General features: G+C 37.6%; 1 protein-coding gene across 5 annotated transcripts in view; it reads left to right on the top strand.

The window, feature by feature from the left end:
• HACE1 (HECT domain and ankyrin repeat containing E3 ubiquitin protein ligase 1) overlaps window positions 1-5,272 on the top strand; it is a 52,609-nt gene extending 47,337 nt beyond the window's left edge. For all 5 annotated transcript variants that reach the window (XM_065056594.1, XM_065056593.1, XM_065056595.1 and 2 more), the window contains 2 exons: window positions 3,783-3,896; window positions 4,345-5,272. In XM_065056594.1, the coding sequence (XP_064912666.1) occupies window positions 3,783-3,896; window positions 4,345-4,447 (217 nt within the window). In that variant the 3' untranslated portion in view covers window positions 4,448-5,272. The remainder of the gene's footprint in view (window positions 1-3,782; window positions 3,897-4,344) is intronic.
• The last annotated feature ends 16,575 nt before the right edge of the window (window positions 5,273-21,847 follow it).

Here is a 21,847-nt window from a genome sequence, read left to right as displayed (position 1 = left end):
GTAAACAATTATGTTGTCTGATGAATACGTGCTTGAGCACCATTCATTTTGCTCACAAATCACTGACTCGTTCTTACCTATTTCTTGTTAGTAGGATGGAAATTTTTGGTATCTCTTTTAAGAACTCTGGGCTGAAATTTGAAAACAAATGACTTTGTATTTTTTTCTTATCAGCTAGTACCCATTGTGTTTTTTCTTAGGTTATTGAAATGCAACAGGTATATTTTTCCATAAAAATTGAACTTGTGAAAGTTACCTCTAATATTGGTATGCAGTTGGCATTTTTGCACACAAATCGCCAGACATTCCTAGTTTCTGAGCATGGAAGATTTAGATGCTGAATTGTCTGAGTTGTCTAACACCAGTTAGTCTAGTCCAGGCCAGTATCTTAAGTAAGTTCGTACACTAAATGTATACCTGATTTCAAACTGTGATCTCTTTCTGGGATTGCATTTTCTTAGTGAAGAATTTGTATGTGCCAGTTGGCAGGTTCATTCAAATTTTTCATTGTTATTTCCATTTCCCTTTAATCTCTTCTGCATATTCGCTTACTTGATTTTTGTGTGTGTGTGTGAAGTGGTACTGCTTTTTCTTTCCAGTCAAAGACTACAAAATTGATTTAGTGAAATTATATTTAGTGAGTTATATTTATGATTATTTCTTCATTGTTTTGCTGACATCTCAAAATATTTTCAAACTTTGACTTTTGTCTTCTTCCCCCATTCTTACCCCTTTTTGTCTTCAGTGTAGTGAAGTCTTGCTTTGGTAATTTCAGTGGAGATACCATTGCGTTCATCATTAATGCCAATTTTGAGACGTCTTTTAACAGTAAAGTAACTGTCATGACCAATGTTTGAATAGCAGATTCTGTGTGTTTGGAGGTCATGGCACATTCAAAAAAACCCTGAATATTCTTGTGCCTCATGTTGGGGATCTGAAAATTAATTTATGTACCACCTACTTTTTCTGTGCTGACAGCTGTTTGAGGTCATGTTGCCAATGCTACATGCTTTTACTTTTTTCCTTCTCTTGATCTGTTTGGTATTTGTAATAGTATTTGGCTAAATTATTGTTAATTATCCATTGGCAACTTTTGATCAGGTTTTTAGTTAACGGAGGGAATGTTGACAGTTTATGATAAATTCTACTTTATTGGTATTTTGCAGGTGTCAGGATTGCCATTTAACTTCTTAGAAGACAGTTGACCATTAAGCTATGTGCTATTTTAAGGGAAATTCAACATATTTGATAAATGTGTTAAATATATATGACTGCTTTTAAAAAGAAAAAAAAAAACCTGTCTTAAAGTATCACTTCTACTTTGTTTTTGTTTTAAATAAATATATGCAAAATCTGTAAGTGGGAGAATAGGTGGAAAAGTTAGGAGGATTCAGATGTAAGCTTAAACATTTTAATAGTGTTGAAGTTTCCAAAGCTGTGAGATTGTATTGTTGCTCTTGCTGAAGGCTCTTTGCACATGCAGTAAGAGAGGTAAGATCTTGAGGTATTTGCACATATTTGAAACGCTCCCTTTACTGTGTCGGCAGTGTTTTGCTTGGAAAGAAAACTCATTCTTGGAGGCATAAGTTGGCAGCTGTTACTTGCATACTAAATAATTTTGACCTGTTGTATGAAAAACGTGGTAATAAGTTAAATTGTAAAAACTTTTATCTAATAGTGGGCTAAATTATAATTTTTCAACAGTTAGGTCTGTGTTTTATTGCTGATTTGAATGCAGAATTCTCTTGTTTCATCAAAGGAGAAAAAAAAGTCACTGCAGGGGAGGCAGCACTGTATTAGGAATGTGAGCCAAACCCACGATATAAAAGAGTACCGCTGTAAAATCTTTACAACTGTTCTGAACCGTGGCTGTGAGCACAATTCTGTTTGTATGTCAGAAATAGTGTGCTGCAAATAATCAGTCCTTCCCCCATAGCGATTGCCTTGTATACCAGTGCCCAGAACTATATGGCCAGCATTGCTGTTATTAAGCTAGATGATACAGATTTATGTGTTGGATACTATAGCTAGCTCTTAAAAGTATGTTTAAAAAGTATTACTGTGAGTTCTTCCTAGCTCCTTAACATGTGGCAGTGGCAACCCTTGCTCTCCTGCATTTTTGCGAAGTAGTTTTACTGTGAGTGGAAATATTACTTCATTTGTCTTTTCTGTTCTTACTCCTGGTTTTTACAGTCAATGTGGTTTTGTGACTATGGAAATATTGTTTTTAATGTAAGTACCTGTAATCCAAAATTCTAAGAGCTGTTATATATTCTATGGAATGCTTATTTTGTTTTAACAGATTCTTTCTTTGCTAGCTACAGAATTGCAGAATAGTTCAGGTTGGAAGGGACCTCTGGCAATTGTCTGGTCCCGCTGCATACTCAGAGCAGGGTTGACTGGAGCTGGATGCTCAAGGTCTTGTCTAGTCAGGTTTTGACTGTCTCCAGTGGCACTGACCCCTCAGCTTCTCTGGGCAACTTGTTCCAGTGTTTGACCACCTCACAGTATAAAAGTGTTTGTTTTTTCTCCCATGTTTAAATGGAATTTCCTGGATTTCAATTTGTGCCTGTTGCCTCCTGCCCTATCACTGTGCACCGCTGGGTGCTCCATCTTGAGACTTGTGCTCTGTCTTATTTATTCCTTCCTTCAGGTATTTATGTCTATTGATCAGATTCCCCTGAGCCTTGTCTTCTCCAGGCTGAACAGTTCCAGCTCGCTCTCCTCCTGTGTTGGGGTGTTCCAGGCCCTTCCTGTCTTTGTGGCCCTTTGCTCAACTTGCTGCAGGATGTCCCTGTCCCTCCTGTAGCGGGGAGCTTGGAGTTGCACTCCAGGTGTTCCTCATTGAGTACAGGGAAAGGATCACCTCCCTCAGCCTGCTGGTGACATTATTCCTGATGTAGCCCAAAAGGCTGCTGGATACAAGGATGCATTGCTGGTTCACAGTCAACTTGTTTTAGTCCTTATCCTTTCCTTATAGTGGTGTGGGTTGGTGGGTTTTTTTTTGTGTGTGTGAGAGGGCTGTGCCAACGTTATCTTGTAATGCATACCATCTGAACTTGATGTTATACAAATACCTGAATTTTATTCTGTTTGCCTTTGTTAGTTTAAAATTATAGGAAGGGACTGTGACGACTCCATGGCTGTTGTCCATTTACACCCTGAGTAATCCTTAGATAATATATTGGTAAAAATAAAAAATCATTAGTAATATGACTAAGTGAGAATGCATTCCTGAAGTTGCTAGTGATTTTTTTTTTCAATGAGTTCTGGTTTTGCCACAGGTTGTCACTGGGTGATAATGTGACTGATGTAATGCTTTTATTAGTTACTTGAAATATATGGTCTGAAGTACTAAATGAAAAGGCGTGTCAAGGGCACTGGTCAGTTGTTCCACAGGTAGTTATTGAAGAATAAACTGCTTTATGATGCAGTATTTCTTACTGTAAAGATACATAACCATAGGTGTTTGCCTGAACTTAGGTAATGAATGATCTGTTATAAAAACTGGTTGTACAAGTGGTTCCTCTTTGCAAACAGAATTCTCCAAAATATCATTCAGACAATTTGATGCCTAGTGTAAATAGACAAATGCATTATTCAATATTGTAATTAAAAGCATTTAGACAAAGAGAACTTTGATATGGGTAAGAAAGGGGGAAGCTTGATGAAATTATTAGTAACAAGTCACATGTAGCAATAAGAGATATTTGCAGTGTAAAGATTCTGTTTTTTGGCCTATAACATTCTTGTAATGGTCTAATTTCTGTGAATTTTCTCAGTTCCAGGGTGCCTCATGGTGGCTTTGCCCACATAATGGGTGGCAGTGGATTGCAAAATTTTACAATTGCTGCTGTGCCATATACTGCAAATCTTTTACCAACATCAAGCACATGGTATGTTCACTAGTCTCATTGAGATACCTTAAAAATGGAGCTTTTCCATGTCAGTCTCAGTCAAAGTATAGTTATTTTGAACAGTTTAACTAAAAGGCCAAAAAAAGTTTAGATGGTTTGTTGAATTTTCCCTATCCAGCATAGAATTGATGCAGTTTAACCAAGATGATGTTGCATTATGTTTGCTCATTGTTTACTACTTCATTTTGCTTAACTAAAGGCAGTGGGATCAATAAGGGAATATTCAAGTTAAATTGTTGTATTACAGTTTACTGAAGTGAAAAAACCCCTTTATGTCCTGCAATATATTTGAATGCTTGATGGTACTGTAATGTGGCACATGTTTGTTTTCTTTCATAAATATGACATCTTCAGGGTTTTCAATCAGAAAACTTTACTCTTGGGTTTTTTGCTGAACTGTGATGTGGTTTTCTTGTTTTCTTTTCAGTATCAATATGCTCAAGTTACCTGAATACCCAAGTAAAGAAATCCTGAAGGACAGGCTTCTTGTGGCATTGCATTGTGGAAGCTATGGTTACACAATGGCATAGTGAGGTCTGGAAAATTCATCTGACCGCTGATGTGCAAGTCCATGTGGCAGAAGTAATTTTGGAAACTGTCAGTGGAAAAGCAGACAAGATGCTGCAGCCCATGGGCAGGGCTGGGCTTCAGAATTCGTGCAGGATCATCAACTTTTCCTCCATTCAATGTTGTCAAAGTAACTTTGATACTGTCATGACAAACCTCTCAGTATCCTGTACTTTCATTTTTTAAAATGACAGATCTGTATGGAAATCAGTTTACATGCTTTTCATTATTACTTCAGTCTGGATCAAAAAGTTTGTCAGAATCTCTTTCCATGGTTTACTTTTTTTATTTTTTCAACTATATGGTTGAATGACATTTGTGTTTTAGTTTACTTTGCACTCAGTTGGCATACTACTAATGGACAGACTTGTACTTTATGCCTTGTTGCATGTGAAAGTGCCATTTATTTTTGCAGAGAACACTACAGAAAGTTCAATTTGGATATTGTACAGTAAGACAGATCTGATGTATTTTCCATTTCTTTGCATAGTAACAGAAACAAAATTTTATAACTTTTTAGTATTTTAATGTATATGGTATGTAAAGATTAGACTGTTATCACTGGAAAAAATAACAGATGAAGTTGGTACCTAATTTATATTAGAATTTACACTATATTCTACTAAATATTTAAAGTATTTGTGACTTTATAGTCAACTTGCAGTTTAGAATTTGTAAATATTATTTAAGATCTATATCCACATGTTTGAATGCCTTTACTCTTCCCTTGACATAATGGTATGTTCAGAAGGTATTATTAAATTTTAATATTTTTACCAGAATCTGAATATGACATGTTTGTGTGTCTTTGTGGGTGGTTTATTCTTTTTTTTTTTCCCCAGGATTTTATTCATCTTCCTATAATTTAAATTGTCATGAAAGCAGCATTTGAGAAGGTATTGCAAAAGGGTAGGGATGGACATAAGCAAATGCGCAAGGAAGGAACTTGAGCTTATTGAGGCTAATGGGAAGACAATAATAATTAGAATTTCATGTCAAAATTTATATAAAATTAGAATTTATTACTCCAATAATACATAAAAAGACACGGCAGTGGCTCGTCAGCATTTGTTTTTGATGGTAAGTAGCTGCACGTGTTGGGGTAGATGATGCATTTGCATAAGTGCTTTTTAGGGACCAGAGGGTACATCTGCATTGTTGTTTTGATTCAGGCCTGGAGTGGGTTTTTGGTTTTGTTTGGGGTATTTTGTAATTAATCTGGTCATCCCTACTTTTCATGCTTTTGCTTTAGAGAATGCAAACTGGATTCTCGCCAGGTGAAACTAAACAGAAAAACATGATCCAGAAGTGTCCCAGATGCTAATGGATGAACATCTGATTATGTTTGCAAGACCTGACTGACCTGAAGAGGCGATCTGAAGAGTTAGTAAATGAGTTCAGGCATAGGGAACCGCCCAGACACATAATTTTTGGGATTCAGATCCTCAGTACAAACTGTTTTCTACTGATCTATTCATGTTTTCCTACACCAAGGTGCTAATACATATGTAACCTGTGTTCACCAGCTGATCTGTCTCGGCTGCTTACATGGAGCTTTTTTATTTTTTTTCCAGATTATGCTTATTTTAATCTAAAGCATACATAACCTCTCTGGGGCAAGAGAGAAATCTGTGGACCATCTGATTCAGTGGTGCCATGATAGTTTTTCTTTAGGCAAAGCTTTATGCATAGACTTATTAGCTTTATTCCCTTTCAGTTCTGTATGTACTCATAAATGTTGATTTAAATTCTTATGCAGTATTTGTGGCTGCAACTTAAAGAGAAAACTGCTTTTATTCAGCCAAAAGAGCAGGCTCTTCCAGCAGAGCAATCCGGTGAGAGCTGGTTTGACTGATTCAGTCAGTGGAGAGATGCTCTTTGTCTCTAGCACGCTCTAGGAAGCTTAGACTATTTAGACAGGTCAGATGTTTGAAGCCGTTGTGGGGTTTAGTGTTAAATCTCAGTTATCTTGAATCTTTCAGTTAGTGAAAATACTTTGCTTTTCTGCACAGTTGGGTGGTGCTTGGTTCCCTGGCTATAGAGGTTATTTCTTTGTGTGCCTCTGCAAGGTAGATTGATGCAGGACAGTAAGACGAGGTATTTGTTGGGTATTTGTTTTCTTTATGTAAATTGGATTTTTTATCCAAGGGTTTTACTGTAAATACTGTTGTTTGTTAACTATGCAATCTCTGTGGTTTTTTGTTTTGTTTGTGTTGGTTTTTTTTGGTTTTGTTTTTTGTTTTTTCCTTTCACCTGTTCTCCTTCATGGTAATATGCACTGGTTTGCAGGAAATTGAAACCTTGCGTACTCCTGCGTAGTGTCCAAAACATGTTATACCATGATGCTGAGTGGAGGGGGGAAAAAGAATCAAATTATTTTTCTTTTGCGCTTATACTTTTGTATTATGCTGTAGGTGACATAGGTACCAACAAGCTGAATTTGCTCGCAAACAATATTCTTGAAATGCTTGGCAACGGGTTTTGAAATGCAACGGTGGGGGGTTTTAATGTTCTCACTGGTTCCCTATGAGAGATCTCCCTGGTACAGCCTCACGAATGGTTCAGGAGCAGATCAATTCTTCCTCTCCTGTACTGATGTTAGTCATGTCCCATAAGAAGTATCTTGTAGTATTTCTTGTAATATTTGTACCAAATACTCCCTTGATAGGTCAGAATGAAATTTTGTTAAAATACTCCTGTAATAAAAAAGCACAATGAAAAGACAGAAAATGAGAATAGAGCTCTTGATACTGGGCTCTTGATATAAAAGCAACCTTGTTATTGCTTGTTTTGAACAGATTTTTTGCCTGCTGAAATGCTAAACAGTGCTGTCTGCTGCAGTTGACCATGTGAAGACAGCAGGATTTAATTATTGCATTGAAAGAGCATTTTTGGACACTTGTGCCCCATTAGCAACGGGGTATGAAAAGCCTGTTGAGAAACTATAACTTAATATAGCTTTATAGTTTAGAATGATTAATTAGTTTATATTTGTTCTCTCCCACTGTGCCAGAACAAGGCAGGGTGAGTGTTCTGTCTCGGAAAGAACAGAACAGATGTCTTGTCAGATCATAGATCAGGAGCGCTCATTAACTTTTATTATCTTTATGAAATGTTAGATAGCAAAGCCTAGTTTTTGATGCTTGAAAATGTTGTGCATCTAATGTGGCAAAACCATTAAAACCATAAACTGTGAAATGTAGCTTAATGACTTCTACTGTATGTTCCGTAGTCAATAAGATTGAAAATGAAATGAGAGAGAGAAGGTGGTTAGCCTGAATTTTCCAGAGACTTGGAGACGTCCACATGTACAGCAGGAAAAATACTGGGACCACTTCCGCTTTGGAAGCATGTGAACTCTTTATTTGGCAGTATAAACCCAAATTTGTAGTTTTAGTTTATTTGGACTGTTTTTGAAGTCTAATGAGCTGGTGCAGCTCGGTAAGTACAGCTTAGTAGTGCCTCAGAAAAGCCTCACTCTTCCCCTTGCAGACCTGAGCAGGGATAGAAGCTCTTCATGAGATCCACCTGGATATATGGGGTGTAGAGAAAGCGAGGGGGAGAAGATTGCTCAGACTGCTTCTCTAAACATTTTGAATAAACAAAAAAAACCTTATTTGCCCCCCGTGATACTCAAGCAAGCGATACTCCTGAGGTGTTCCTCCGTGTCTTGACGGGTAGGGGATTTTCCAGTAAGAGTTCTATGAGGTTGCACAGGAACTTAGTGTAGGAATTGAACCAAGTGATTGTCATTGCATTTGTACACGTACTGGGTTGATCTTTCACTCCGAAGGAAAGTGTTTTTTTGCAGTTCTGCCCCCTGTACACCAGAGGCCCTTTGATGTTCCGGCAGTGGAAGTGTTTTGCTTCCATTCCTCCCAGTGGCCTCTGCCAGCCAGGTGTCTGTGGCTGAAAAGCAGAATCCAGAGTTCCCTCAATGATCAACACGTAATTTTTTTAAATTGATTTAATCTAAAGAATGCAGCTGCTGAACACTTCCAACAGGATTAACTACTTTTGTAATAACGTTATTTTACTACTTTGTGTGAGTTAATCTTGTTATTATTCAAATACAGTTGCTCAGTTCTGGATTCTTGGTCCAGTAAAGACCCTGGGTTTGGTTATGTTTGGTTGTTATTTAGAGTAACCTTGAATTCCGTGTAGTGTACCATTGCTGATTATGTGTCAGGAAATCTTGACAAAAGGTAAATTTCTCAATTGATACATTTTTCATTTTTCTTCTAGAATTAAAAGAAAAAAAGCACATCATAATCAGAAGTCTCACTAAGAGCACCCAGTCACCATTTTAACAACCTCGTAAATAACTTTATTATAAAATATTCTATTAAATAAACATTTCAAGCAATTTTAAAACACTAAAGGGTACTGAAAAAGTATTCTAGCATATCCCACTTTCTAACACAACTTTTGTGTTGATAATTTTTTAAAGTCCTGTGAATTCATGAAGGAAATATTATTTTTTAGGCACCTTTATAATGAAGGAAGACAGCTAGTGAATTAAGGAATGCCTTTTCTTAATAGTGTGTTCCTGTTTTAACATCACCACAGTCTTCAGAGTGGAGACAATCTTTACCTTAAATGATTTACAATCTGAAAAACAAGGATGTTTTCCTGTGATTCTCTTATCCCTTCCTAAGTTGGCATTTTGTGCCTGTATTTTGGCTTTTGGGAAGTGGTTGTCACCTGGGGGGAAAGGCAAGAGAGGAGGAGTGCTTCCTAGCCTGGGCGGGGGGAAGCTGAGGAGAAAGGAGAGATCAAATACAGTAATGTTGGTGGTTTAAGAAAGGAGTTTCCATGAGATCAGATGTTTGCCTAACTCTGGCAGGCCACAGCGGAAAGCAGGACTTCCAGGTTTGTTTTCACTCTTTTCCCCCCATGTTATGTACTTTTTATGTGCCTTAAAGAGAAATTGTTGGTTCATGATTGAGGTCAACCTCAAGTCTCTTGATAATCAGTAGAGATGTGAGGAGAAAAAGATGTTGGGATGGCTTCTAGAAGAAATCTGAGATAATGCACAAAAACGGCTGTTTGCCTGGGGATCTTCAAAATAGTCAATCCCAGCTTCTGATAGACGGTTATTTTCTAGAAGCCTCTTTTTCTATGGAAAGTCTGTCTGGAGTGGGTACTTTAGGAAGCCAAATAGCTGCAGTATTAAATTGAACATATTGCTTTATTGACTGCTACTCTGCTATCTGATATTGCAGGTAGTTAGTAACCAGTTCCCTTTGCAGAAGTCAGTAAACAAAGATGGTACTATCTCTATGGGACTTTTCCTTGTATGTTAGAAAGAATGCTTGAAGAAAACCAGCTGATTAATTAACAAACTGATAAATATGAACTGTGGTAAGAGGAAGTAGATGACCCTGTCCTAATTCTTACCAGGCAGGCATAGAGATCTGTGTTTAGCACCTTTTATCTCTGCCACAGTCTTTTGGAAAGTGATGCAGATGTTGAAGAATAGAGATCAAGAAGGTTTTTTCCCAAGACAGCTTTTCAGATTTTTAAGGCTGGTTTCTTTACAGTTTCCATGCTATATTGTATATAACAATAAATATTTAAATAAATATAAAGCAACAATGCATACATTTTCCTCTATTAATGCTACAAACTGGATGATTTTTGTATAGATTAAATAAAGTCTGCTTTCAATTTTAGCCTTGTAATTAAGGGGTTTGGATGTATGTTTGTGTCTTCCTTACCTTCATTTTGAAATAGTGGTGGGTTTTCAATCAAGCTGTTGAAAACATGGGCAAATCAGTAGTTTCTATACACAGCTGTTCTTACTAAGAATTTTTAGCATGTCCATAGAAGACTGTTTTTCCAGTTAAGAAATAAAATTGGTCAACTACTAAACTGATGCTAAGAACCAAAGCTTTAAATCGATGAGATTAAACTTCCTCAGGGATTCTTGAGTGGGAAAATAAGTGCTTTTCAAGTTGGAACATCTGTTTATACCCAGACTGACTATAGATAATCATACAGCTGATAGACTAGAGACTGTGATATATGTTTAATAGACATGCTTGTCAATTCAACATCTTTTTACTCTCTAAGGACAAGAACGGAGTTAATTTACTTCCATGGGACTAGCTGTAGCTTAGAGGCAATAGGAATCAAACTATGTAAGGAAACCTAGGATAAGGTGACTGGCTTACTTTTGTACTTAGTTTCATTTGAAAATAGCTCTGTGCAGTTATGTAGATTGAAAGATTTGTAGTTATGCATATAAAGCAGTATTTCTAGTTGCAGTTGTAAAAATCTGCATGTAATCCAAGTTAAGAGAATAAATTAATACAATTTGAATTAAACTAGAATAGGTTTCCTATGCACCTTTAGTTTGGGTTTAAAAAAATTGCCTTATTTCACGTCTGTCCATACATGGTATATAATTTAGTTGGAGTACATTATTTTTAACATGCTCACTTAGTATGTTTTAAATGTTACAGATAGGCTGAAAACACCAATGAGAAGGGCTGCGGAGGTCCATCAAACTATTTACTCTGAGGCCAGTGTCTTCCATCCACTTTGGTCTCCTCATGTAGTTGACTAATGTACACTGCCAAATTTCCTCTTAGAACAGAACCCTTGCAATTTCTCACCCAGATTTTTCTGGGTTATTTTGATAGAAATAGTAAATAATATCCCTGAATGAGTGTTAATATTTTTACTTGAGGGAAAAAAACGTTTCCATGTTAAAAAAACCCAAACAAACAACAACAACAACAGAAAAAACCCAAAACCCACCAAAGACTTCCCCCCAAAAGAACCAAAACAAACAACCCAACCAAACCAACCAACCAAGCAAACAAAAAGTCATGTTAATATGACTAGAAACTGGTTCTTAACGAAAGATGTGGAAACTCAGGAGTGCAAACGCTGTGGAGACGTGTGTTCCTGAGCCTGCTGTTTGCAGTTGTATATACTTGCTGCATTAAATGCTTGTGACATTCTGTGCCGAGAGTTCAACTATTGAGTTTCATACAGGGCCGAGTGATTCATCGGGATGATTAGGATTCTCTTGGGGTAACTTCACTGTACTGATTGCCTCTGACAGATCAGTTTGCTTAGATTAAAAAGCAATTGTTACTGTCTAGTTGAATTTATAACCTCTGGTAAAAGCAAACTGAACCCCAGTGCTGTCCAGTATATAAAAATACCTTGGTCTACAAATTATGTGAATCTGGAAAGAAAACCGAATACTTGAAGAGTGATACTAGTTTACATACATATGGGCAAGGATTTCACAGGTATCTACTACACAGCTTGTCTGTGCTAATAAGTTTATTCTGATGTTTTTAGGTGAGTCTACGTATAAGTGTTGTTTTCAATTATTTCTTCTAATTGCTTTTGTTGTGGAAATAAAGTGATGCAGCTATTGATTAGTATTTGGACTCCTGTGGATGTTATGGCAGCATGGCTTTTATGTGTATGTATGTCAGCTAAAGGAAGGGGTTATGCTATAAGGAATCCAAATGCCATAATAGATCAGACCTGGTGAGCTGGCCCAGAAGGAACTACTGTGCTTTACCCCTGATTTGCGGCACATATTAGTGATGCTCTAGCTGCAAGACCTAAGAAAGAGAAAAGAGAAAACAAATGTTTGAAGCACACTTCTGAAAATGAGGCGAGTGGTGTCCTGAGTGTAAATGTGGAATAACAGGGAAGTTTTTAACAATAGAGAAATATGTCATTCAGCTGATGAGTCGAAAAAGTGCCTGGGCCTCCTGGACGTGTGATCCTTTTTCCCTCCCCACCGGGTTTGAAGGTCGCAGTCTGTGGCCACAGAGACTGGGAAGACTGGTTGAGTTCAGCACATCTAGATGAGGGTTGGTGGAGATGGTAAATGTTCTTTCATCATTGGTGCTGGCTCAGGATGGCTCATAATTTTGACGATTTCTTTTTTCCCCCTGTGCCTTAAGGTATGTTTTCTTGGTAGTATTTGCTAAAGCAAGTTAAGCTTCTGCTGAAAGGCCACCACTTCAGACTGTGTATGAGCAGGGTCTCCCTTCTTTGCAGGCAATATGCTGCCCATTAAGCAGAACAGCATGCATAACTTGGCTAATTTAAGAAAACTCCAAATGTAAACAGGACACATGGGAACTAATGATAATATCTGTGCTTTTGGTCCTTAGCTTGTTGACATGATTTTCTAAATGTGCCTTATTTATGATTCCTGTATGTCTTGGAAATAGTGTGTGTGTAGTTTTAAAACAAAAATACATTTTAAATGTAAATATTACTTTCCTTCCTAGCAAAGGACTGTTCTCCTGACTTTATTGTGAAGTAATTCACACATAAAGGTGGAAAATCCATTTGGGTTAAATTCAAATAGATGTTGCTTGCTTTATTTAGGTTCAATGTTCTGTGGAAGTGTTTTTGTTTTAGCATAATTAGAATCTCTATCTCCAGTCTTGACTGGATTGTGGCAATTTAAGAATTATTTTTGAAAGACCAGACAAACACACTTACAGTCTGCTATTCATTACACTTTTTCTGTGTATTTGGTGACAATTTCCTATGTTACCACTGATAGTGCTACCAGAGAAATGGACTAAAATAATGGAGAACTTAGAGTAGCTTTGATAACCTTTAATGTAAAGCTATGCTTTCTTTAAGTTGCATTAACAATTTGAATAAAATGGTTCAAGAGGCTAGTGTGTTAGTTACATCTCATAGCTAGATGTACTTTATTTTTGTGTGTGTGTGGAAAAGCCTGAGGAAAATGTTTTCCTTAATGTCTTTCACACAAAAAGACCTTTGGCCGCGTCTTACACTGCTGGACTATAGGGTTTATCTCTGCTCCCGTGTCTGTCTTGTCTCCAGTATCAAGCTTTTTTGTTACTCAGTCTTGACTGGTTTGATGTGAGTTCACCAGGGGCTTTTGCTGTGTTGTACATCTTTATGTTTAACAGCCAGCAATGTTCAATGGACAGACAGATTACACAGAGGCTGCTGAGACTCATGTTTGATGTCTACCTCTGCCACTGACCTCCTTTGTAACCTTAGCAAAATACTTCATGTCTCTCTACGTAGGTCGTTGCTATTATAGTTAGTCTGTACACTTCTGAAGGAAGGAGATACCCTTTGTGTATCTGTGTGACGCCACATGGAACAGATGAGTTCAGTAGGGACATCGGGAAGTGTCCAGATGTAGTGTCTGTATTTTTACCCAGGGTTTAATTCTGGTGACTGCTCCTTGGAGACAGCCTTTGAGGGGAGACTTGGAAGCCTACTTGCTCTTCCTCTACCTTGCCATCCTGCTGAGCAGCTGGAGCAAACCAGGGCAGATGGCTGTCATGAGCATGTAGTTAGGACTTTACCTTGAAAGTGCTGTTCAGTGCTCACTAGTCACAATTTTTGAAAATGGTAATAAAGTCAAACAGAAGGACACAAGATCAGCCAAATGGTCTCCAAGGTGTGCTTCTGTTTCGGTGTCTTGTCCTCCCCTGTCACCTTGACTATATGCTTTGTAAAGTGTGGGACAGCAGTTTCATTCCTATGATCTGTCTGGAAAGCAGTCATGTTCAAGATCTAGTGAACTGGTAGGGATGCTCCACAAGAGTGTGACTCGGGTGCTTTAACTTGACCTAGAGGTGTCACCTTCTCAAGAGCCTTCATCGCTTTGTTGCTGGGGACTTTTATGTCCAGAAACTGATGGCCTCAGTGGAGAGGTGCATTTGAAAAAGGTGAGAAATCCCCATGGCTTAAAGCTGATTCCTTAACTTTCAGATAAGTTGCTAGTTGTTGCTTTCCAACTTCTGACAAAGTTGGAAAGTTGCTTTTAAGCAGTAGGGGTTATCTTACGGGAACACTTACTTTCTCTTCACAGCAGAAGTGAAATTCATTTTCAGAGGCCTTGATCTCAGTGTCGTGCTCCTCTTGTTTGGGTCTTTTTCTATATCCATTCAACATCACCTGGCAACTTCTGCACCAAGACTAACCACCTAAAGATGAACTCACAGTCCATCTTTTGTCTTTGTTTCTATATGTACAAGCTCTCAGTAGCACAAGACTTCTGCTTTTTTTCCTGTTATATAGAGACTTTGACTCTAAATCTAAAAAGCGCCAGTCTCTTTGTCCAGGGTGCTATCCTGCAGCTCTATAGAGATGCTGCTTTTAAAAAATGTACCTCATTTTTCTGTGACTGTGGAATATGAGATCTTTAAATTTCATGCCATCCTTCCCTTTAGACAAATCAAACTTCACAGCATCAGGAATGCTTCTGAGCACGTCTTTATGAAGGCAAGGTTAGAAGGCAGTAAACAAGCAAAGAATCTGCAAGGTCTGAAGGTCTTTAATTTTGAAAGTGATATATAGCCAAGTGGTGATATATGCCAAACATCAGCTCCTACTGGCCATAAAAAAAGGAGTGCCAAACATAAATCTATCTAAAATATTTCAATTGCTTTTTCTGCCTTAGGATAACTGTCTACCCTGATCCTGGACCATAAAGCTGTGCTAGTTCAGTATGTCTGAACCTGCTTAAGTAAGGGAACTTAATTATTTGAGATTTTTCTGACATTTGCATTTCCCTGGATGTAATGCAAATACCAACATCATCAGAAGCAAGAAATCATACACTAAAAATATTTCATAATGAAAGATATGATCTATGTCTGTAGGTGGTATAACCTCTCTATCTCCGATTAGAGCACATGAAATTCAGATTATGGTCTCAGAGTACCAGACCTCAAAGCGTACAGGGCTGCTTGCAGAACACCCACTTTTGCTGATGCTTGTGTTTTCTCTTTGACTGCAGGAGAGTTGAGATATTGGTGGCACCCAGCTTTATAAGTGAGATCATCTCTATGGTCATTCCATTAAATATTTTAAGACATAATTTCTTCAGGGATTTTTAGCTGGGTTTTTTTTTGGTCATATAAAGTTACATTAGAAGTAAACGTCTGGTTTTGTAGTGTTGTGCTCTTCATGCAAAGAATGACTGAGTATCATCAAGCCGTGGGAATGCATTTAAGGGTAATTATCTTGAATTATTTGCCGCTAAGTCTCCCTTGCCAGTGGTAGAATGCTCTGATTTCTATCTTTGCAGGATACCAGGCCTTAAATCTGTCAAAGGCCCAACTAAATATCCTTTACATCAGGCTTGTGTAACATAGCGGGTAAAGGGAAGTCTCTATTCAGAAATCCTTGCTGAGCTTCCAAAGGTACTTGGCTTTTAACTTTTGGGAAAAGACATCATTTGTATTGACAGCTTGTTTAAGAAAATGGTCTCTGCTTGTAAATTGGTATAAGAAATCACTGGAATGGAAGGATCATACAATATTCCTCTAATGAGTGGAATTATATGATAATTAGTCTAACCTCTAATGAATTTAGTGTTTTTATGTTAGTCCTCTTTTAAGAGACTGCTGTCTATAAGAGCTGTGGGTTTGACCTTTGAATATCTTGCTTTGTCATTTCTTTCCAGTTTTGATTATTGGCCTTTCTTTTTATTGCCAATATTCTATATTTTTGTTCTGAGCAGAGTCTTATCTAAATATTTACTGAATTCAGGTAATATAAACAAAGACACTTGAATAAGGACACTTGCCTTTTACTCTTTAGATTCTCTTCCTCCATGTAGAAGAGTACCTTGAAATATGAGAGTTAACATCTGCTCTACACTGCATATTTTTACAGGTACTCTTGAGGAGTTCTTAAAATCCTGAATTTTAGAGGAGCATGTGCTTCTGCTTATGTTGTCCTAAGACCATATTTCCTCTTTACTACTGGATCTTGGTTATGGTAGGAAAAGGCTGATCAGCAGTCTCCAGGAAAAACATCAGTGTTTTGGGAAAACTTTTCCTCTGCTGCTTGTCAGAGGGGTACCTGGTGCAAACTGGGGAAGAAGTCTCTGCAGAGATGTGGTGTGCACAGGTTGCTGAATGGGGCAGTATGCACCATCGATTTGCTTTTGAGCTGAGGCTGCAAACGCCTCTCAAAAGTGTGCAGTAAAACAGCTTTACTTGAAAGAGGATAAAATTAATGTCGTGAGGGAGTAGACTGATGGGCAAACAAAAGGACTATAAAAACTGTTGAGGCCCCTTTGGTTGCATCAACAAGAACAGGTTCCTTTGGTTACTAATCTTTTGCAGAAACTTCAGTCGCATTGCTGCAATGCTGACCTGAGGCTTGCCAGTTCTTGGATGTGTCCCCCCTTTCTCCTCAGCTTCTGGCTGTGTCTGCCCTTTTCTCATTCTCTGTTGCTCTTTCTTTTCTCTCTCTCTTTCCTCCTTCTCTCTCTTCTGCCTTATTTTCATATTGGATGGGAGAATGATCCTTCTCTTTGTCAGGAAGAAAGCTGGCCGAAAATGAGCTCTGTTTTGTGGAAACACAGAAGTTACCGTTTTGCTCTGACTCAAATCTTATTTAGTCCTGCCACGAAAAGTAGCCATTAGTCTGAGATGCAGTCTTCACCATAGCCTCCTCATCTTGCTGCTTTTAGTTGTTTTGTGTGTGTGTATGAACTGCTCTGCTTCCAAATACATCATACACATGCCCATATTAGCCTTGGGAAATGTGTATAATAAATTGTCCTTTTGGATAAAACTTCCACAACTATTTCATGTTTTCATAATCGTCTCTAATTATGAGGATAGATACTTTGAAGGCTGGGACAGATTAGAAAACGCAGCAATGAAGGTCACAGTGATGGCAGAGGGAATTCTCCAAGACCACTTTCACAGGAGAAAAAGCAGGAATATTTAAGGCAAGTCAGTTCTTGCTATGCTCTTTATTGTATTCAGTCATTACATCGTATTTCTCAGTTGAACTTGAAAGTTAACACTACCCTTAAACTCCCCAAAGTAAAGATTTTGTGGTGAGGGTTCCGCCTTTCACTTTGTGAGTAAAGTCTAATTACTACAGAAAGGGTGTACATTTATAGCTATACAGATTGCATATTTTTTATTTATTTTTATTTTATTTATTATTATTATTATTATTATTATTATTATTATTATTATTATTATTATTATTATTATTATTATTATTATTATTATTATTATTATTATTATTATTATTATTATTATTATTGATTTTTATTTATTATTTATTTTTAATTGAAATGTAAATTGCATCTGAGTGAAATGGAATCCATCTAACTCATCCAAAGCCTGATAAACTAAGATGATTCCTTCCTTTTGTACAATCTGCATTTGGGTTTTTCTGCAAAGCTGATGTGAATTGAGTGGTGGTGCCCAGGCACGTAGCTTTGAATGCTCTGCCTAATGCAAATCCAAATATATCAATACATGAGTTCTCTGTATTTACTGCTGTGCAACCATGCAGGTGCTATCTCTGATCTAAGCCCCTGACCAGAGTTGTTTGTTGTACCTAGTGAGGTGGCAATGCTCAGTAGTAGATAAGATTCAAAGAAGTCTGTGAAAGAAGTCTATCTAAACATTACTGAGACTGCAGTATTCTTCTTGAAGAGCAAAGGCCGTAAAATTTGTCAGTGCTGCAGTAGATTCTGCTGCTTCTCACCCCTAACCACCCTGCAGCTCCACTGCTGGCCATAAAATTAAGTTGTTTTGTTGCCTGTGGTTATTCATTTTAACTTTAACATACTAAATTTAATGCAGAGACATTTACTTACAGTAAATTTGTCTCCAGTGAAACAAAGGGCCACTAACTTTGCAGACTTGTGTAAAGAGTATCTATTTGCGTTAAAAATAGTAGAGGTCAGTACTTCTTGAACAGTAAGTATATACGCTAATAATAAAGAAGTGTTTTACTAGTGCCTGGAGATTATTTGACTATAAAGTTTCATTTTTTTTAAGCTAAGTGCTATAAAAAGGTAAATAGAAAGTTAACCATCTATTGCCTCACTTTAATTTAAAATCTTGTATTTAATTTCTTCTATGTAACCATTTTTTAATTATTATTTTGCTTTGACACTGAGGCTTGGAAGAAAGTGGCTATAATTTATAACTTTTATTTATTCAAATGTATTGTTTGTGTCACAGGTTTTACACTTCCTATTAGAAGTCTGGAAAATATTTCTTACTACTCTGAAGGAGAACAAAATTCAATTTAGAAATATAATTTCCTACCACTAAGACACTTGATAACATGAGAGAGATTAATGGAGCCTTATGACAGAAACTTGATTTAAAGTAGGATATTAATGCTTTTTTATCAGCCCATACCATGAGTGAATTAGCTCAAGAAATCTGTTTGAAGTTGCTGAGTTGTCTGTTAGAAAAAGGTATCTGGACATTTATTTCATCATTGCTGAGTACTTGCTATAGGCTTGTCTATCTGACAGCAGAGGAGCAAACTTCACACCAGCCTGGCTTATTTTACAGTAGCATGTTTCTTATTATTCCTTGTTATTCCCCAGGAAGCTGGAATGCTCTGGAGGTCAGCTGCTGCCTCAGGAGGATTATTCCCAGTAAATCAAGCTCAAATTAACAAACAGAATTACACTGAAGTTCTGATTTGATTGATATCGAGGACAAAAAAATGCTGAAGTGGTGTTTTTAATTGGAAACGTTCTGTCCCAATGCCTGTTGTAAATCATATTTTTATCAGCAAAAGAAGCCTCTAATTTCCTTTCTGGAATATAGGAGCGTTTATCTTAGGAGCACATTAAAGTGCTTCAGAAGTTGGGCCTGACAGGCTCATAGATCTACAGATGTACATGGCTATCAGAGGAAACTGGGAGCTAACGCACTGGGGCCGCAGCCGGCTGCTGGTCCAGGTTGGTATTCCAGCTCTGCTTCTGATATAAATTACATCAGCATCAAAAAAGAAAAGAAAAATATCTGCGGTCATCAATCCACTTCTCTTGTCGTTTGGCAGATGTGCTCTGTATCTGAAGATCCAGCCACCAAATTAACTGGTAGTTCTTGGGATCCTGTGTGCTTTATTCATTGTAAGGAGAAATGGCACCGTGTGCAGGCATAAATATATTGTATGTGTCTGTGTGTATGTACAAGATACGCACGCGTACGTACAAATGCTTTTTCCTCCAGTGACTTTCAGTTCTCTTGGGAAAATACCTAAAACTGCTGCACTTGTAAGTTCAACTAGTTCAAAATCAAGTGTGCATGATTTTGTAGCTTTTAGTTTTTATTTCTCCTAGAATTGTAGCATCCAGAGTTTTATTTCTGAATCCTTTTAAATGTTTTTGCTCTGTTGTCTATATAAACAAATTTACAGAGTCAGCCTTGTAACATGTATTTTGAATGACTGTGAAAATAATAGGTTTTTACACTAAGCTCGTATTTGTTGCCTGCAATACGGTAATATGTAAAGGTACATTGTCAAATGCTGCACTGCAGAGGTATACACAAACAGTGGCATTTGATATGCACTATGTATGCCATGACAAGTCGTTACAGATCATCACATATCTCAAAGAGCATCCTGCTTCTTTGGTACAGATGAGAATTAACAGTAAAGTGCCTGGGAAAGCATGTACATTTTGCTGAGGTGAATAGTTGCATTTCATTAAACTGAAAGAATGTGTCTGCTGTGTGCAGACAGAAGCCTCTATTTGTGGGCAGAAGATCAGCACTTACCTGCAACCAATTTAAAAACTGTTTGTGGGATTCGAACAGGACATGGGAGTCACCTTGGGGAAGAGGGAAGGGGAAAGACCTCTCTGCTTCCAGGCCCCTTTGGCTGGAGCAACTGGACTTTGCTCCATGTCCACAGTGTGGGTGTGAAGTTCTACCTATCATAGTGGGGTACCAGACCAATGTTAAAATCTGAAGCTTAAAGGATCAGAATAGCAAGCTGTTCTAAAGTATCTGACTCAGGTACAAAAGAAAACGAAAAAACATTGCCGAGTATGAACAAATGATCAGAGACTTGAACAAAAAAGGTCAGCTACCCACCAAAACTTTATGTTCGTCTGTTCTCATGTTAGGATTTTTCTGAACATTCTCATACACTTCAATATAGGCTTGAACTACCTTCATCAGTTCAGTTGAAGAATGCCCCAGACTCTGAAGATCACTGAATTTATTAATTCAAGGGAAAGGAAAATGTTTTTGTTTTTGTGTTTTTCTGGCACCTTAGCAGCTACACTGACTGTGGTGCTGTTTGGGACACCTCTGACTTGCTGTTTTGTTTGCTATGTAGGCAGAACCAAGAAACTACATGCTTTACGCTGGTGTCAATCTTTCAGGTCTATAGGTATGCACTCTTCTGACCTTTTGTATAAGAAGCCATAAGGTATGTTTTTGAGAAGCTAATTATTTTTGCTTTATTAAAATATACTTTCCACAAAGACTTCTAGCAAAGAACACTGAAGAACTGGAGTGTCCATATTCTTATTTACAATATGCTTTAGTAGTCAACTCTCACACTATTTTAAAAACTTGTAACTCAAGTATAATGTTTCTATGTGGCTTCAGCTGCCATTGGAGCTTGACATTTTCTGTTCCATTGAATTAAATATACCTTCTGTAAGGTGTACTTTTCCATATCGATGGCTCTTGGGCACCATAGCCAAAATCTTCCTTGTCTCTGACTTGAATTCTGTTCTCAGTATTGGGAAATACTCATCAATATTGAGGAGGAGTATTAATACTCAAGAATACTCAATTGTACCTCCCTTCTGTCTTCCTATCTGTCCTAGAACAGTCCCTTCAGACCATACTTCACCCTCTCCCGTTTATCTGCTTTTTTTTTGTTTTGTTTTATTTTCAGACTGTGGATGTAAGAGTCATAGCTGGTGTTGACTACTGACCTTATGAAACCCTTATATAGGCAAAAAGAAAGCTTTTAACTTACCATTCCAGTACTGAAGGAGTTCGGTTGTTTATTTTCTGTAAAGGCAGACTTAATAAAGTGTTTGTGCAGGTACATATGCAGCGTGGGAAACAAATAGATGGAATTTGAAGTCCATGTGCATTTGAAGACCTATGATACAATTTGGATTACAGAAATATGCTGGGGTAGTTTTTGTGACTGGAGTAGACCTGGATCTAGGGAAGATCAACAAGAAGGGCAACAAAAGGAAGACCAGGGAAACTGTGAGGCCATGGCAGGGTATGGGACCTAGGGACAAAGGACATGAAAAAGGCTGAGATACTCAATACCTTTTTTTTTTACTTCATTTGTTACTGGTGAGGGTTGTCCTGATACCTTCCAGGTCTCTGGGTCTAGTGGTAGAGACAGATAGAGTGATAGCTGACTTACAGGAAAGGCAAACTGCTTTGGTGAGCACTTGGAAACCAACATGGCAAACATAACACTGTGGAACCACATAAGCTACATTCAAGGGTGCTGAGTGTTGGCTGATGCAATTGTAAGACCTCTCTTGAGGTCTTTTCATCTTGGAAAAATCATGGCAGTTGAGGAAGAGAAAAAAAGGTAAATGTCATGGC

Source organism: Columba livia, chromosome 3 (genome assembly GCF_036013475.1).
Source record: "Columba livia isolate bColLiv1 breed racing homer chromosome 3, bColLiv1.pat.W.v2, whole genome shotgun sequence".
NCBI lineage: Eukaryota > Metazoa > Chordata > Aves > Columbiformes > Columbidae > Columba > Columba livia.
This window is presented reverse-complemented; position numbering and strand designations above follow the sequence as displayed.